This window comes from Scyliorhinus canicula, chromosome 6 (genome assembly GCF_902713615.1).
Source record: "Scyliorhinus canicula chromosome 6, sScyCan1.1, whole genome shotgun sequence".
In the NCBI taxonomy this organism is placed as follows: Eukaryota; Metazoa; Chordata; class Chondrichthyes; order Carcharhiniformes; family Scyliorhinidae; genus Scyliorhinus; species Scyliorhinus canicula.
Genome location: NC_052151.1, coordinates 172163348 through 172183217, shown reverse-complemented (window position 1 = coordinate 172183217; position 19870 = coordinate 172163348). Strand labels below are relative to the sequence as shown.

Below are 19870 nucleotides of genomic sequence, written 5' to 3'. Positions count from 1 at the left end.
AATTCATTTTTTCTAATTAAGGGGCAATTTAACATGGCCAATCCACCCAGCCTGCACATCTCAGCAGGTCTGGCAGCATCTGTAAGAAGGGAAACGAGCTGACATTTCGAGTCCAGAACTGGACATGAGCTCTTTTCTCTCCCTACAGATGCTGCCAGACCTGCTGAGATTTTCCAGCATTTTCTCTTATGGTTTCAGATTCCAGCATCCGCAGTAATTTGCTTTCACCCTGCACATGTTTTGGGTTGTGGGGGTGAAACCCACGCAAACATGGGGAGAATATGCAATCTCCGCACAGACAGTGACTCAGAGCCGGGATCGAACCTGGGACCTCTGCGCAGTGAGGCAGCAGTGCTAACCGCTACACCACCGTGCTGCCCTGTGACTGACTTTTGATAGGATAAAGAAGGTGCAACTGTTTCCAGTGGCAGACAGACGTGTAACTCGAGGGCACCAATTTAACGTGATTGGCAAAAGAATCAGAAATCGAGCCGTGGGGAATTTTCTTTGGCACAGCAAGTTGTTGTGATCTCTGTACGCAGCCTGAAAGGGTGATGGGAGCATATTCAGTAGTAACTTTCAAAACAATTGAATATTTGCTTGGTTTTGAGGAAAGGGCGGGGAAGTGGTTGGGGGGTGGGGGGGGGGGGGGGGGGTGGGGGGGGGGGGGTGGGGGTGCAACTAATTGGATAGCTTGTTCAAAAAATTGACGGAAACATGAATGGCTGCATGGCTTCCTTTCCTGCAGGTTCCGTGATTCCGTTTGCCACCCTCTAATCCTCTGGAACCTCCCCATAATAAGGGAAGATTATGGCAAGCCCTCCCACTACATCCACCGCCAATGCCTTTTAGCAATGAGGGATGCAAGCCATTTGGGCCAGGCGACATTTCCACACTGAATATCGGCCATCCTTCCCGATCTACTTTCACCACATCGACCACCTCTGCGTCTACCAATATTTTGTCAGCAACCTCTTCCTTAGTAAAATAGATATTTTAGAAGTGGAAACTCGTTATTGGCTGTTGGCAGGATGTTCTGGTCCCATTGAAGTCAGCGGCCATTTATATTGCTTGCCAACCATGCACACCAGGGAACCCGTCGGGGTGGGGGGGTGCATGATTTGACAGGTTCTTCTGGTCCTGCTGGCGGGAAGGGCTGGGACATCCCAGCCATTATTGAAGTGCTGAAGGGTAATGCGAATCTAAAGAAGACAATCTCATCAAATAGAATGAAATAGGGGAGTAGAGTAGAGCCACATAAAGGGGAATTTAACATATTGGCACACAAATCCCAAGATCTAGATGTGCAAACAGGGGATGGCCAAGATAAGAATTTTCATTCACCTGAATAATAACTTTATGACATTTTATTCCCTCCTCATACTCTCTTCACTCATTCGGTTTTATTTGGCACTTTTTTAGTGCATGTGTGAAAGGTTGTGCAAGGATAGATTGTTAGTGGTATTTTGTTACAGCCATTATTTAAGCATCTGAACAGCAGTTAAAGGCTCACGCTTGCCCTCTAGTTTCACTCATGGATTGGTAAGTGCAGAGAACTGACTATCCGTCAGAGAAAGCGTTGATACCTTATTCCACATCCAATCGGGTATCTTTGCCACTTGCGTTAAACAAGAACTCACTTTGCAACATAAACAATTGCGAATAAAGCAACATGACGGGCAAGAAATGAGAAAAACGGCCTAATCCTCTGGAGAAAGAGGCAGATTGTTCCCAATTCGATGTTCCCAGCATGCGTGCTTTCACCCAGCCTTTGCCACTAAAGTATTAATGTTGGAATCTTTTGGATGATTGAAGGCAGTTTATCAGAAAGTGTTGCCTAATAGTTCCCTTGCCTCCTTGTTTATTTGAGATAGCCTATCGATGTGATATTCTGTCTCGACCTGAAAGCTTCCTCTTCAGCTTGCTGAGTAGTGAACGTGAACAACTTGTTGACTAGCTATGCTTAGCAGTGCACTGAGCCATAACAATTTGCTTAATGCTGGGGAATTAAGGTTTATTCAGTTTGTAGCTCAGATAATGACAATTTTTTCAATCCATTATGAGCAAAATGCAAAAAGCAATTTAAAAAATGTAATTCCATTTACAATGCTTTCTCTCACAATGTACCCAATCTGTGATGCTATCAGCAGATACTGTGGAGAGGATAAAAACGAACAGAACATTTGTATTAATTTGGTTTGTACATTTTTCCACATGGTTTCACAATTCATGAGGAAGATGATAACATGCTGTGACTTATTTTCGACATGTTGTAAACAAGTCAAACCATGCTTGATGTGTACTGTATTATGTAAATTATCTCAAAGCTGACTGGAAGTTAAGTTCTATTTATTATTATATATAGTTGCAGATGGAAAGCAGTTTTGTTCTCGAAGAGCTTGTTCTCACATTGATTTCTCTCTTATTCCAGATTCAAGAGTTGAGGGGTTTTTTCTTCTAGATAAGTACCCCCCTACTTTTATACTTAGTCTCCTGTACCTCTTCGTGGTTTGGGCTGGACCAAAGTACATGCAGAACAAAGCACCTTTATCTTCTAGGGGAGTACTAGTGGTCTATAACATTGGATTAACGCTCCTTTCCTTATACATGTTTTGTGAGGTGAGAACATTTGTGCACATTTTGTCTGTTGTCATGAATTAATTTGATATTTTTCTCCCCCACAGTGCTTTCATGTATTGCTCTCTCTATCTTGTAGTCTAACAGTTGCTTGTTATTTTTGTGTTGAATAAAAACAATTTGGAACAAAGCAAAGTGGGAGGAAGAGTTGGGGGAGGTTAAGGAGGAGGGGATCTGGTGTGAGGTGCTCCAGAGAGTGAACGCCTCCACCTCATGCACAAGGTTGGGGCTGATACAGCTGAAGGTGGTATATAGAACATAGAACGATACAGCGCAGTACAGGCCCTTCGGCCCTCGATGTTGCACCGACATGGGAAGTCCAAAAACTAAAGGCCATCTAACCTACACTATCCCATTATCATCCATATGCTTATCCAATAAACTTTTAAATGCCCTCAATGTTGGCAAGTTCACTACTGTTGCAGGTAGGGCATTCCACGGCCTCACCACTCTTTGCGTAAAAAACCCACCTCTGACCTCTGTCCTATATCTATTACCCCTCAATTTAAGGCACACCTCACGGGGGCGTGGATGAGCTGATTCTTTGAAGGAGTAGAAGATGTGTGTGAACATTGCAGGGGAGGCCCCGCAAACCACGTTCATATGTTTTGGTCCTGTCCAAAGCTAGAGGATTACTGGAAGGAGGTTTTTAGGGTAATTTCTAAAGTCATGCACGTGAAACTGGACCCCGGCCCTCGGGAGGCCATATTTGAGGTGTCGGACCAGCAGATGTTGGAAACGGGTGCGGAGGCCGATGTTGTAGCCTTCGCCTCGTAGATCGTCTGTAGGCGGATCCTGTTGGGATGGTCAACCTCTCCACCCTGTGCCCAGGCGTGGCGGGGGGAGCTGTTGGAATTCTTGACTCTTGAGAAGGTTAAGTTTCAACTGAGGGGAAGGATGGAGGGGTTCCACAATTCATGGGCGTTATTCATTATGCACTTTCAAGAATTGGATAACATTGAACATTAGAGGGTGGGGGGAGGGGTTGGGCGGGTTGGGGGAAGGGGGACTGTATGTGTCAATGGTGACTATGGGTGATTCCTGATTCCTTTTTGTTATTTGTTCATGTTAACATGCGGGCTAATGTTTGGGGGTTGGTGGGAGGATGGGATTGTTGTTGTTGATATGGGGATTGTCATTATATTCATTACTGCTTGTTGTTTATTGTTGGCGGGTATAGATTTGGGAGAAAATGTGAAAAAGGAGGATAAAAATATTTTTTAAAAAAAGAATTTGAAGGCAATTGAACCCAGTTGGCTTGCTGCTAAACCATGTGGCCTAGAACCGCATTACAATCCCTGCTTGGTGTTGGACCTTTGCAGGATTAAGCACTGTAGTGAGGGGGCAGCTGGGTCTCAGTGTGATGAAAGAAGTAAAAAAAAAAAATCAGAGGTCAACCTCTCATTCCTCATCGTGATGCAGTACTCCAGTTGGAAAGTTAAAAGGTTTAAGATCCAGCCCAGCTGTGATGCCCCTGAAATAGATTTGCCTATTGGCATTCACTGTTCAGGACCTGCTATGAAGAATGAGCATCCAGACACGATACCAGTGAAGTGCTGTTGTGAGTTACTGCCTTCGTGAAAGAAAGGAACAATTTAAAAATGAAATCACTTAACTGAGATGTAACTTTCCAATACTACGCTTCTCTGTGTTTTGCATATTATGCAGATGTTAAAATGATCTTCAACATGTCAAGATTATAATTAGACAAGGTTATGTGGAGAAAGGCAGCACAGTGACACAGTGGTTAGCACTGTTACCTCACAGTGCTGAGGATCCGGGTTCAATCCTGGCCCCGGGTCACTGTCCGTGTGGAGTTTGCACATTCTCTCCGCGCCTGCGTGGGCCTCACACCCACAACCCAAAGATGTGCCGGGTAGATCGATTGGCCACGCTAAATTGCCCCTCAATTGGAAAAAAAATTGGGTACTCTAAATTTAATTTTAAAAAAAGATTATGTAGCGAACTAGTCATGTTTACACTGCGTCATTTCCATGTCCTGCTTCAATGTACTGAGTACATTTTTTTTCAAATTAATACTTATTTCAATTCTTTGCGTTGATGCAAAGAACTCTTAACTTCACTTCCTTACCCAGCTCTTTTTTCAATGCATTTATGCAATACCCATTTGGCTAAAAGATTACCAAACTCCTCTGCGCAACATCTGAGCATTGCCGTTTGAAAAGTGTCCATATCTATTCGTTTTAATTCCATTGTATTATTACATATTCTTTATTTAACTGCTGAAGAAATTATTGCAACAGGATGTCTGGAGAGTGAATACAAGAAAGCATAGAACAAGAAAAGAAAGTTTTCTCCAAGCCTGCCTTTATAGACTCTGTACAAGGAAAACATCCCTTGCACATAGCGGTTTATCATCTCTCCCAAACATAATTCAAAATTCTTTGCATGCAATGAACCAATTTGAAGGGCGGGACTAGTGTACCGGCAGATGAAGTAGCCATTTTGTGTGCAGAAAGATCCCACAGACAACAATGGACTGAGTTACCAATTAATAATTGTTTTGCTGGCTTAAAGAAAAATGATGGCCAGAACACCAACAATAATTTTTTGTTTGTTTTTGGTGGTACCATTGAATTTTTAATATCTACCAGAACAGCAAGTTGTGCCCTAGTTTCACTTCTCATCTGACAATGTAGCACTCCCATAGTACTGCACTGCAGAATCCATCAAGATGCTGTGCTTAAATTCTAAATTGTGTTTTGGACTCAGTCAATTTTAACATTATATAGATTTATTGAACCTCGCAGAGATGGCGCCTCAATGTTTTACTGCACACTTGCTCGGCAAAATAATCAAAATAATAAATTATTCAAAATATCTACCTAACTTCCTAGCACTTCAACACTATTAATCCTCGTTGAAGGGTAGGGTTCCTAAATGTCTCACAGTGATTAGGAAAATGATTTTTCCAATTAAGGGGCAATTTAGCGTGGCCAATCCACCTAGAATCTTTGGACAGTGGGGGTGAGACCCACTCAGATAAAGGGAGAATATGGAAACTCCACATGGACAGTGACCCGGGGCCAGGATCGAACCCGGGTCCTCAGCTGCGTGAGCCAGCAGTGCCAACCATTGTGCCACCGTGCCGCCCAATTTGTTTTAAATAATTGCATGCCCTCTTGACAAATTGCAGTGCCTGATTAAGTTGTAGTTTTAATATCAGATTATATTGACAATTTACAACCCTAGTCTTTCTGGTGTTTTTCAAATTTTCTTTAGCATCAGATGCCAGGACACCGAAAAATAACTTAAAGAAAGTACAGCAAATTCAGAGAGGATTCGTGAAAATCAGTTTTATTTTATCTTGAACATCACAAAATCTAAAGAAAACAAACAAGGATATAATGGGCAATATTAAGCTAAGACAGTCCATGGACAGTTACACGATTCACAGACATTAATCCAATGGGCCTAATAATGCACAACTTCAAATTTATTTGACAATAATTTAAGGCATTTTGCCTACTGGCCGCTTCAATATTGATTAGTCAATTGCCTGAAGCAATATGACCAGCTGGGTCAACAAATTATCTTACCTAAAATGCATTTACCTCCAGAATCTGGCACTACATCAATGAGATTGCTGTCACATCAGGGATACTGTTGAAAATCATGCAGCAGTGATAACATGTGTAAAATGCACCAGTGATAACAGGCGCGTATTGCACCAATGATAACATGTGTACAGCACCAGTGATAACACCTGTGCATTGTATCAATGATATCCCTCATTCCGGGCAGCACGGTGGCACAGCGGTTAGCACTGCCTCACGGTGCCGAGGTCCCAGGTTCGATCCCGACTCTGGGTCACAGTCCGTGTGGAGTTTGCACATTCTCCCCGTGTTTGCGTGGGTTTTGCCCCAAAACCCAAAGATGTGCAGGGTAGGTGGATTGGCCACGCTAAATTGCCCCTTAATTGGAAAAAATGAATGCGCACTCTAAAATTTATTTAAAAAAAATTATATCCTGCCATTCATCACGCCAATTATATCACGTGTGCATTGCACCAGTGATGTTACATGCACATCACAGCAGTGGAAAAACATATCCATTGTGCCAGTGACAATGTCAAGCACATCTTTTTTTCCTCCAAAATATTTTTTATTTTATTTAAAATTTGTAAACGTACATTGGAAACCATTTTGAATTTAAAATGACAGAAAATGCAATAGAGTTCAACTTTTCTCCGTACATCATGTTCCACTCCGAGGTGTCACGATTCAGTTTCACATGACATTCACAATGTACGTTTCATGTCACGCATATAGGCCTCTACTCAATTCCCTCACAGCCTCTTAGTGTACTTAGACAGTGACCTTTCCCCATTCTGCCTCTGTGGCAGCTGCCCCAAATTTTTGCGCCCCTCAGCTTGTGGTCCTCGACCTTGGAATGTGATGGCCTGCAACAGTCAGTTGAGGACAACTCTGCATTGGAGTACCACCAAGTTTCAGGCAGACCAAAGAGCTTCTTTCACCAAGTTGACGGTCCTACAGCTGCAGTTGATTTTTATCTCGGTGTGTGTGTGTGAAAATAGTCCATAAAACACAGAGAGCTGTGTCACGGGACTACTTGGGATGAACCTTGGCAAAAACCATTGCCTCTCTAGACCTTTTTTTTGCAAAGGCATATATCAGAAGGAGGTGGACAACGTTCTCTTCCTCACCACAGACTCCTTGAGGACAGCTTGTAGAGGGGGTGAGACTCTGGACGTGCACAAAGTATCTGACGGGGAGGCCAGCCAAACAATGTCTTGGTGCTCGTTTGAAAGTTTCAGTGAGGCATTCTGCCGAATGACTTTGACGGTTTGTTCATGGAACCATCTGACAGGACCTAACATATTTTTCTCGCACGGCCTCAACGACATTATTGAGGACCATTGCCTGATGGATTTGTAGTCAAAATGTTTTTCTGCATTGAAGTATTCTGTGACATTGTGGCCAGACCCATCATTTACAACATTTGGGATTTCTGGCTATTGTTCTGCAGCAGCAGTGACAAGACCTAGGCCATCCGGATTAACTTGGCTTCCCAGGCTGGATCCACATCAGGAGTGAACACACAGGCACACGGACTGTTCTTTCTGCCAGAACAGCACACCTCATGTGCACTGCAGAACCCCTTGACCTAGAAATTGGGTCGCACTGCACCAGTTGTACAAGAGTAAGAGTAAGATAGGTGTCTAAGTATCCAGCATGGTGGACTTGTGTGCACACTCATTCTTTGCCAGAAGGCTGCTGGCTGCTATATTGATAACAGCTCCGCCATTAGGTGTCCAGAAATGCCCGTGGAATGGAGTGTTTGGATATACAAACTGTCAGCCAATCACCTCTTTAAAATCCCCTTTGTTAAACTGGATTGTGCGGTTAACGCCAGAAAGTGCTAAGCATGCATTTGATCCATTTCTTCAGGCATCAAAACCAGTGATCCTTAAAGGGACATGCCAGCAAAGACGCATTTAAACATTTTACACGCCGCATTATGAAATGGGGAGGGGCAGGGCCTTACATTAAATCCACTGGCATATCTACTGCTTGGCCGTTCTTCTCCCCCCCCCCCCCCCCCCCCCCCTCCAAATTACTTTCTGTCTGACCCCATTTCACTGTCCCAATGACCTATGCCAGTTGATCTTGGGGTGTCCTGGGACCAATGATTCTATTTGACACCACAACTACTGCCTGCTCTTGATCAGCAATAAAGAAATTAGGTAACCCTGCCTTATTAGACACACACAGAATACTCAATCCAATTTTGAAGTTTCAAAGAGGAAACTACCCTCGTATAGTTGAGCAGATGGCTTTTTACAAATTTGCACCATCAAGGGAATGTCAAAATGTTGCAATTAGTATTTGCACATTTGGATGACCTTGTTTTGGCGGAGACAGGTTACCCTACTTGGAAACAAGCATCGGCTATTTCAACTTGCCACATAAGAGTGTGCAAACACGAAATAATGAGAAACGGTAAATCTAATTATTATTTAATAGCCATCAGTGCAAAAATTAAACCATTGTTTAATTAACATTAATATTTAATTAATGATTAATGTAAAAATAGGTTTGTATGTTAGGCAAGCAGTAGAGATTTTAGAGAACACCAAAGTATATCATGGAGTTCACCTGACCCCCAACTTTTAATAGATTTTGGTTATGGGGAGCACAAGGGCCCACTTTACAGGTGTGATGCAACAGAGATCTAAAGTATTTTTAAACAAAAACAATATTTATTCCAATCCCCAGTTAACATTTTATACACACACAGTAAACATTTTATCAACTACCAACACTGATACCCCCCCCACCACCAAAGATACAGTACTCTATAGGTAACCCTTAGTAACTTTCCTAACAACATCCATAAGTCAAAGATCTTTTAACAAAGACAGTAGGTTTGCATTCCTTACAGAAAAAGGTATTACTTTGAAATCATCAAGTGATCTGGAGACATTCTTTAGCATGCAGAGAGACCAAAATACACCTCTTTGGTTTGAATGCAGCTTCCCAACTGAAAACGAAACTAAAACGCAGGTACGAAAAAAGCTTCCAGCTCAAACGAAAGTCAAAAGAAGAGCCAGAGCCCAGCTCCACCCACACAATGACATCACTGCAGCCACTGGAGAAGACAAACATTTCTTAACGTGACATTCCCATGACACCTTGGGCAGGATTCTCTGACCCCCCGCCGGGTTGGAGAACCACCCGGGGCCGGCGTCAATCCTGTCCCCGCCGCGTCCCGAATTCTCCGTGACCCGATATTCGGCGGGGGCGGGAATCGCGCCGTGCCGGTCGGTGAGCCCCACTCGGCGATTCTCCGGCCCGCGATGGGCCGAAGTCCCGCCACTGACAAGCCTCTCCCGCCGGCGTGGATTAAACCACCTTCCGTACCTGCGGGATTGGCGGCGCGGGCGGGCTCTGGGGAGGGGGGGGCGCGCGGGGCGATCTGGCCCCGGGGGGTGCCCCCATGGCGGCCTGGCCCGTGATCGGGGCCCACCAATCGGCGGGCGGGCCTGTGCCGTGGGGGTATTCTTTCTCTTCCGCCTTCGCCATTGTCTTCACCATGGCGGAGGCGGAAGAGACCCCCCATCCCCTGTGCATGCACCGGGATGACGTCCGCAGCCACTGATGCTCCGGCGCATGCGTGGACTTACGCCAGCCGGCGAAGTCCTTTCGGCCCCTGCTGGTGTGGCGCCAAAGGCCGTTCACGCCAGCCGGCGGAGCGGGGACCACTTCGGCTCGGGCCTAGCCCCTCAATGTGAAGGCTTGGCCCCTATTTCCGCACCTTTGGGGCAGCCCGGCGCCGGAGTGGTTCAGGCCACTCCAACACGCCGGGACCCCCCGCCCCGCCGGGTAGGGGAGAATCCCGGCCCATGTCACCAGTGTGAGTGGAAATTGCTATTGAGCTTTGGTAAGTTCTGTAAAGTGTTGGAGGTAAAGTGAGGGCAAATTTCTCCAGATGTTCAATGTGTAGTCACTTTAATTAAAAAATTTCAGTAATGAAAAATATGAGAAGATATTAAAACAAACGCTAGACTTGTTTGTCAAGCATATTTATGATTTCTCACACCTAAATCTGCAATAAAATGAAGCCTATTCTATAAGTTGTGGAGGAGTTGGGTGGAACTAAAATTCAGCCGTAGAGTGACTGGAACATTGGCCTATCTCTCGCACACTTTTAAAATAATGGCATAATGTTTGCAGACCTCCGATCTTCTGGTAACTCATCTGTATATAATGAGGATTGGAAAATGATCCTCAGAGCATCCGTTATTTCGTCCCTGGCTTATTTTAAAAGCCTGGGATATAGTTCATCCGGTCTTTCTGATTTATCCAGCTTCAAGGATATCAACCCCTCCAGTAATCCCTCTGCATAACCCCTCTCCTTAGTGAAGACAGGGACAAAGTACCCATTGAGAACCCTGCCACATCTTCAGCACCAGTGCCCAAGTTACCATGTGCATCTCTGCTAGACCCTACCTTTTCATTGTTTATTCTCTTGCTCTTAATGTACTGGTAAAAAACCTTTATGTTTTCTTTGATTTTACTTGCCAATATTTTTCATACCCTTTCTTTGCTTTTCCTAATGACCTTTTTTACTTCACCCTGTGCTTTCTGTACTCTTCTAGGCTTTCAACAATACTACGTTTTTTGTGACTGCCCTAAGTTTTCTTTTTCTGCTTTCTCTTGCCCTGTGTGCAAGATAACCAAGGGCTCGGGATTTGGCATTACCATCCATTTTCTTTGTGGGTACATTTTTTAAAAATTAATTTGTGGGATGTGGGCTTTGTGGCTAGGCCAGCATTTATTGCCCACCCTAAATTGCCCTTCAGAAGGTTGGTGGTGAGCTGCCTTCTGGAACTGCTGCAGTCCATTTTCTCTCTTTTGTTCTTTTTTTAAATATAAATTTAGAGTACCCAATTCATTTTTCCAATTAAGGGGCAATTTAGCATGGCCAATCCACCTACCCTGCACATCTTTGGGTTGCGGGGGCAAAACCCAAGCAAACACAGGGAGAATATGCAAACTCCACACGGACAGTGACCCAGAGCCGGGATCGAACCTGGGACCTCGGTGCCGTGAGGTAACAGGGCTAACCCACTGCGTCACCGTGCTGCCCCTACAATCCATGTTCTTTAGGCACATCCACAGGGAGAAAGTTCAGGATTTTTGACAACACAGTGTCCGGAAAATGCCTATCACTGACTGGTCTGTTACAGATTTCCCTTCAAGTAGCTGTAACCAGTCGACTTGCGCCAGATCACCTTTCAGCTTCATAATTTGTCTTTCCCCAATTTAGAACTTTGACTCCTGTTCTATCTTTACCCCTTTCCATAATTATTCTAAATCTATGAAATGAAATGAAAACCGCTTATTGTCACGAGTAGGCTTCAATGAAGTTACTGTGAAAAGCCCCTAGTCGCCACATTCCGGCGCCTGTCCGGGGAGGCTGGTACGGGAATCGAACTGTGCTGCTGGCCTGCCTTGGTCTGCTTTCAAAGCCAGCGATTTAGCCCAGTGAGCTAAACCAGCCCCTCTAACAGTCTTATGGTCACTATCTCCAAAATGGTCCCCCACTGCTATGTTATCTACTTGCCCAGCATCTTTTCTGTAAGCCAAAATCTAGAATTGCAACCCCTCTCGTTAGACTTGCTACTTGCTGGCTAAGGAAGTTCCCTTGAATGCAGTTCAAGATAATTTTATTGTGCCTGTTCGTATCCCAGTTGATATTAAGCTAGTTGAAGTCCAATACTATAACTGCATTCAGAAATTTTCAGGCATGTTTGCTCTTCTATCACCATCTCACTATAGGTCTACAGTACACTTCTAGTACCAGGCAGCACGGTAGCACAGTGGTTAGCACTGTTGCTTCATAGTGCCAGGGTCCCAGGTTTGATTCCCAGCTTGGGTCATTGTCTGTGCAGAGTCTGGACATTCTCCCTGTGTCTGCGTGGGTTTCCTCCGGGTGCTCCGGTTTCCTCCCTCAAGTCCCGAAAGACATGCTGTTAGGTAATTCGGGCATTCTGAATTCTCACCCTGTACCCAAACAGGCGTCGGAATGTGGCGACGAGGTGCTTTTCACAATAACTTCATTGCAGTGTTAATGTAAACCTACTTGTGACAATAAAGATTATTATTAGTGGTAGTGAGGCTGCCTCGCTATTTCTGAGCTCAACCCTTAATTCGATGCTACATTCAGTATATCATCCCCCTGGTCAAAGCTGTAACTTATTCTTTAACCAATAATGCTACACCCCACCAGTTTTTAGCTCGCTCTCTATCCTGTCTGAAATCCCAGGGATGTTGTGATGTAATTTTTATTCTCTTTAACCGAGATTTGTGTTGCAGCAATTATATCATGCTGTCATGTGCCTGTCTGTGTCCTCAGTTCATCGGCTTTGTTTGCTATACTCCTAGTATTTAAATAAATACTGATTAATGTTGCCAAATGTCTGTGATGTAAATCATTTAACCGTTGCTTCTCCTGCCTTCCAGGGTCACTTGCTCATTTTCTGTCTCCCATTTCCTGCTCTGAATTTGTGCTGAATCTGCCTTCTAGTTCCCATGCCCCTGACAACCTAGTTTAAACCCTCCCCAACAATACTGACAAGTCTCCTTGAAAGGAAATTTGCCATGGACCAGGTGAACCATCTCTAACTTCTCTGCCGTAATTCTACTTTGAACTGTGCCATCTCCTCACTGATCTTGTCCGGTTCCCAAGGGCTGCCCTTGTGAGGTTATATTCCTATTTTCCTTACATAGTCAGTGCATCACCGGTGTCGGCTTGTCTCCCTGACCCCAGCCCAAACCACACCCAACCTGCCCCACATTTGCATCTCCGGAGGCCCGAAGATTTCTCCCTTGGTTCCCCCCTTTCCTCCATCATCTACCTTCTGCCAATATCATCTGCTGCTACACGTGCGGCAATGTCACCGAACTCTATGGGCAGTGCCACTCGGACACCCTGGCAGTGCCAGGGTAGTGGTGCCAAGGTGTCAGACATTGCAGTGTCCAGGTGCCAGCAGGGTATTACCCTGTCCAAAACCCAACCACCCAGAGGGGCCTCCAAAGGCCTGGAAGACCCCCGAAGGTGTTGGTCCATGTTCGTGTGGAACAGTGCCAAACAGTGCCATGGCGAGGCTGTTAATTTCCGGCCTCAGGAGGATCTGGTGTAGACATATTTAAATGAGCTGAATAGTTTATTTAAATATGTTAATCTGTGCCACACCCAGTGAGGGCGAGATCCAGATAGCGACGTCTCGTGGAATTGGTTAGATCTCGTGAGGCAATCCAAGCTTTGCAAATGTCAAACAGCCTCAGTGTGGTCACCGAGCCGGGTGAGATGAGGCCATTAGATCACGCCCTAAGTCTCTCCTTTACCTTTCCCGAGGGGATGAGGAGAGACGAGAAGACTGTGCCACCATGCTGCCCTGTTGGCCCCTTCATGCGTAACACAGCCCCAGTCTCCTCAACTCCCCGCCATGTCCCCCAACACCCCCGCATCCAAACCCCACAACTTGGGTGTTAGTGGGTGACCTCTTACTGAGCTCAAACCTAGCCAGCTGTTTTGGGCGGGCTGTCAGGATGCAAAATGGGGAGTTAAAAGAGCCCCAAAATTTGAGCCTTTCCTTCAAAACCCATACCCACCCTGTCTTGCCTGGATTAAAACGGCGTGACATTGCCCGTTCTTTTTATGGATGTGTTTTGGAGCATGTTGTATGTCATTGGCTGCGCCCAACTTAAAATTGATTCAATGTGCAAATCCATGGACGTATTCCGGACTGTCTGCATGTGTTTTTCTTTGATGGTGACAGTATTTGACAGTGGGTTCGGAAGTAAATAATTGAACCTAGGCTGAGGAATACAGTGAATAGGATATCGTGTACCAGATACAAGGTGATATTAGAGAAATTATGTTGTCTGGCACAAATTTCAAACCTTCGTTCATCATTTTCCATGTCCAAGTAACATTTTCTGTCATTTTCACAGGTGAAAACAGATCGGGATGCTTCTCTATTAAGAATGTTACTCAAATCCCCCGGTACCCCTCTCCCTGTTGGACACAGATATTGTAATTCATTATGGCGATATGTTCCTGTGGTTGGCCGTAGTTTTGTTGTTTTGTTTTTGCAACTCGTCGCAAAAAATGTCTTCCTCATACATTGAGCGATTCAGCTACACAACTCCACTTCCACACTTTTTTTCCCGCTGAGGATTCAAGACCTTCTCCCAATTTTGTAGAAAGACTTTTAACTGTTCATCAGGAAATGTAACGAACTGAGCAGAGTCCGTACCAGACTGGGTGGCCTCGATCTCTCGACCCAGTGAAGAGGGAGGCTTGGAAGAACAGATTTCCTTTTCTTGTTAATGTGGTTCTTTTGTATGTGTTGGGACAGAGAGGACGTCTCTCTGAACGATTTGGCGGGGAGGGGGAAAGGCCTTTCTCTTTGTTAGCTGTGTGAGATAAACTTAACAATAACTACAAATCAGTCTGTTTGTTTCCTCAGTTGATCAGAGGTGTTTGGGATGGAGGATACAGTATTTTCTGTCAGGACACTCATAATGCTGGTGAAGCTGATCTCAAGGTAAAAATGCCAAATGTTTGTGTGATACAAGTGTAGATTTGTTGTTACACCGGCAGCCTGGTAAAATCCTCAGGCTGATATTATGACTGTTTCTTTGATTTTCTTTCCTTTTATCTCTCTTTGCCTTTCAAATGTACCACAGACACTTCAGAATATCTTTCGCACTTGACAGTATGGGAAGAAAAAGTTTGACGAAGTCTGCAAGTCTATTTTCCATACTTTTTTTTGTTCCTCTTGCCGCCCTGTGACAAAATAACTGGGTGTTACTACATTGAACCTAGTCCGTACTCGCCTGATAACTAGACAATCACAAATGCCCAGAGCCCAACCCAGGAGTGCAACATCATAGAATCATCATAGAATTTACAGTGCAGAAGGAGGCCATTCGGCCCATCGAGTCTGCACTGGCTCCTGGAAAGAGCACCCTACCCAAGGTCCACACCTCCACCCTATCCCCATCACCCAGTAACCGCCCAACACTAAGGGCAATTTTGGACACTATGGGCAATTTAGCATGGCCAATCCACCTAACCCGCACATCTTTGGACTGTGGGAGGAAACCGGAGCACCCGGAGGAAACCCACGCACACACGGGGAGAATGTGCAGACTCCGCGCAGTGACCCAAGCTGGGAATCGAACCTGGGACCGTGGAGCTGTGAAGCAATTGTGCTATCCACAATGCTACCGTGCTGCCCTTTGAAAGGATGTTAGTGACTCTATTTTGTTACCTTTGAGGGACTGGAATCGAATTGATGTTGTAAAGGATTGTAAAGGGTCCAAAATTGTAACGGATCCAAGATGGCGCCTAAGCATGGCGACTCTCTGCGAGCTCTCCCTAACAAATCCCCTTTTTACTCATTTTACAATCGTGCTAATCTGTTCCCTATTCTGTATTTTCTTTTATTTCCTTTTCTTTTCATATACTTAATGATCTGTTGAGCTGCTCGCAGAAAAATACTTTCACTGTACCTCGGTACATGTGACAATAAACAAAATCCAATCCAATGTTCTTGAGTCTATCATGTGAGGACGGATCCACCTGCCGAGACAGCATAAGCAGTCACTGAGTTTTACTCTGATTGGTAAATGATTAAATGGGTCATCGGCTTAAGGTTGCATGTTAGCAGAGGATGTAAAAAGGGCATGAATGTTGAACCTGGTTGGAAATTATGTTGACAGTTTTGTGATGCATTTCCACTTGGCACTGATTTGATCTCAGTGTGAAAGTGCCATATACATCTCTGCCTACATAAATCTAACATTTTCAAACTGAACTTCCCGCTCTTGTCGATTAGCAATAGATTCCTCTCGTTTGTTTCAAAAATAAGCCGCCCTGAAAGATACATGATGGACCACACTGCTGAAGAAAAATGCAGCCAGCGGATTTGATTAGTTGAAAGAAGAAATAAATATTATTGCATGATGTGATTTTTTTTGTCGGTTCAGTTGTTTGCTTGAGTTTCTACTGAGGCCTAGAAATTACTCTTGTCATTAAACTCACCGCCTGTGTTAATATTCTGTCACAGAATTTCAGTAGTGCCATATAAAACTGATTTCCCTTTGCCCGCCCCCACATCACTGCTTCCTAAAAATTCTCCCTGCGTAAAATCGGCCCTCAGCTTTCAAACTATTTCTGTACCCAAGCATCAATCAGCTTTCTAAAATGGTGGTATTTGCCTTTTACAGGCACTTTCAGCATTATTACTTACTCTGTTCAGTATGACGCTCAAGTTTGTGCATTTATGCACATGGGGATATTTCTGTATCGTATTATTTTTATATGACTAAGTGGACTGAGTGATTAAAAGTCGATTTTAGTTTGGTGTAACAGTGATGCTTGACACATACAGCATTGTCATATGCATCGGCTGCTGGCACTCTGCCTCAGGCCCAGCACACGATTGATTGTTATTATGACCCAGACTTTAATGTGGGTTATGGATTCTCTCCTTATTGCCGCTGGAGCCCTTCAGCAGCACTTCAGACACTGATTTGAGCTGACACTTTAGGGGACATCGTTATTTAAAAATTGCTTTTCTTCTTCTGGATGAGCTTCTCTTTCCTGCACAGCCACCCGTAGTTTCTGCCCCTCACTTTACTTTGGCCGCAATGACCATGAATTGCAGAGATCATTCTGTCGCAAATCCAGGAGCTCTTCTTCAGCCTCAAAGTGTTTTTGTCTGTGATACAGAGCGTAGACAATACAACAAGCTCTTTTAAGTTAGCTGACTGTTAACAAGAATAACATGCATTGATATTGTGCCTGTAATTTAATTTTAAAATCCAAATTGCTTCACAGTAGCGTTTTCAAACAACATTTGACACCGAACCCCACAAAGGATATATTCGGGCAGGTGACCAAAAGCTTGTCCGAAGCGATGGCATTGAAAGAACGTCCTAAACATAGGAAGAGAGGTGGGAGAGTCCGAGAGGTTTCCAGATGGAATTCCAGAACTTGGGCCCTGATTAAGTAATTCCTCAATTTAAAAATTCTCAAGCCCCTCCTATCTCTCTCATCTCAAGTTCTACAATCATCTGAGGTATCTGCACTTAATCCTGGCCTCTCGACCATCTCCTGTTTGTTCGCTCCATCCATTGGCGGCCGTGCCTTAAGCTGCCAAGTGCCACTCCAGATCAGTAAGGGTGGTAGGGGTGATAGTGAACAGGGCTTGGGGCAAGTAAGGACACCGACAGTCGACTCTGGATGACCACATATGTCAGGTGCTGTGGACTGGTCGAGGAGGATGAGGAGGGTACTGCAGTCACAGTCATATAGGCTGCCGGTTGAAACGTTTTTAAAAACATATTTTAAAATGTATTTTTTAATTTTTCCAATTAAGAGGCAATTTAGGGTGGCCAATCCACCTACCCTACACATCTTTGGGCTGTGGGGGTGAGACCCACGCAGACATGGGGAGAATGCACAAACTCCACAGTAGTGACCCAGGGCCGGGATCGATTCTGTGTCCTCGGCTCCGTGAGGCAGCAATGCTAACCACTGCGTCACCATGCTGTCCCGTTTGAAGCTTTAAGAAGAGCCATTTTGGTACTGGGGGGGAAGTGGAAACCCAATGAGGGAACCAAGCATGATACAGTACTGCAGGAAAGATGGGCTCGGATGTGGGAGGCTGCAGCACGTTCAGGGACTTTGGAGATGAAAAGGATTCCAGTGTACTAGTTAGTTGCTTTTGATGTTGTTGCCTGTAAGTACCTGTTAATTGCTTCAGTAGATACTTTACGTCTGGGTAAAATTTCTTGAGATAGGTTAATGAAAGGGAGAAGAAAGGCTGCACCAGGGAAAACAGTTGAAACTCTTGATGTTCTCTTAATTGAATCCACAGTTGCCCTTGTCCAAAAGCATTAAAATTAGTAATGGAAAAGATCTCATTTGCCTGACCAAGGAAAAGAATTAGTTCACTTATGGAACTTTCACTTTAATTGTGAACATGTTATGAGTCTTGTGAGAGCCTGTACTGCAACAGTCTCTATAGTTTTGATCATTGATAAAAGATCCACCAGCAGTTTCAATGGCCCTGGCATCAGATTCGCATAGGGCATAGGCACATCCAGCCCTTTCAACTCTGCAAAAGTTTTCCTCACTAACCTACGGGAGCCTTGTGTCAAAATTAGGAGAGTTGTCCCACTCATTTGTCAAGCAGCAACCAGACATAGCCATAATCACAAAATCGTGGGCTGGATTCTCCGGTCGCCGATGCCGAAATCGCGTTCGGTGATCGGCCAGAGAATCAGAGTTCCCGAGCAAATCAGGGGCGGCGCCACTTTTGCGATGCTCTGCCCCCTCCAAAGCGCCGTACTCTGCGAGTATGCCGCGCCACGTATTGACTGTCTCGGGATATTGCCTGAGGCCGGCCCCCGATGCTCCGTCCCCGACCGGCCGAGTTCCTGACGGCGTCGGTCGTGTGTGGTCTCATCCGTTGGGAACTCGGCGTGGCGGCTGCAGACTCAGTACAGAGCCGCCACTGTCTGGGGAGGACCGATCCATAGGCAGGGTGGGGACTTAATCAGGGGCTGGGGGCACTGTGGGAGGATAGTCCGGGTGTGCGAACTGGCCAAAGGGAGCAGCACAATTTCCTGGGCCGGTTCCGCGAGTGGCTTCCGTCATGTAGCACGGCGCAGCCCCTGCAGGCCGCCGCCAAGCTCATGCGCGGCCACGGACAAAGAACAAAGAAAGCACAGGAACAGGCCCTTCGGCCCTCCAAGCTTGCACCAATCACGAGTCCTATCTAGACCAACCGCCTGTATCGTTCTATTCCCCGTCTGATCATGTGCCTATCCAGATAAGTCTCGAAGGTCGCAAACGTATTTGCCTCAACCACCTCACTTGGAAGTGCATTCCAGGCCACCACCACCCTCTGTGTAAAATACCTCCCTGCACATCTCCACTGAACCTTTCCCCCCTCACCTTGAACTTGTGCCCTCTTGTAATTTCCGCCCTGGGAAAAAGCCTCCAACTGTTCACCCTATCTATACCCCTAATAATTTTAGAAACATCTATCAGGTCGTCCCTCAGACTCCGTCTCTCCAGGGAGAACAATCCCAGTTTAGTCAATCTCTCCTCATAGCTAATACCCTCCATACCAGGCAAAATCCTGGTAAACCTTTTCTGTACTCTCTCCAAAGCCTCCACGTCCTTCTGGTAGTACGGTGACCAGAATTAGACACAGTACTCCAAATGTGGTCTAACCAACGTTCTATATAACTGTAACATAACTTTTGAGCTTTTATACTCGATACCCTGTCCTATGAAGGCAAGCATGCCATGTGCTTTCTTTCCCACCATTTCCATCTGTGCTGCCACTTTAAAGGATCTGTGGACCTGCACACCCAGATCGCTCTGTGTCTCTTTGCTCCTGATGGTTCTGCCATTTATTTTATAGCTCCCACCTGAATTGTAACTACCAAAATTCATCACCTCGCATTTGTCCGGGTTAAATTCCATCTGCCATTTCTCAGCCCATCTATATTCTGTTGTAGTCTCTGACAATCTTCATCACAATCTGCAACTCCTGCAATCTTAGTATCATCCGCAAAATTGCTAATCAGACCCGCTACGTTTTCTTCCAAGTCATTTATATATATTATAAAGAGCAGTGGTCCCATTACTGATCCCT

General features: G+C 45.1%; 1 protein-coding gene across 1 annotated transcript in view; it reads left to right on the top strand.

Annotated features, from left to right (window-relative positions):
* elovl5 (ELOVL fatty acid elongase 5) overlaps positions 1-19870 on the top strand; it is an 80475-nt gene that overhangs the window by 40861 nt on the left and 19744 nt on the right. Inside the window, exons 2-3 of the mRNA XM_038800448.1 lie at positions 2432-2619; positions 14660-14737. Coding sequence (XP_038656376.1) covers positions 2432-2619; positions 14660-14737 — 266 coding nt within the window. The remainder of the gene's footprint in view (positions 1-2431; positions 2620-14659; positions 14738-19870) is intronic.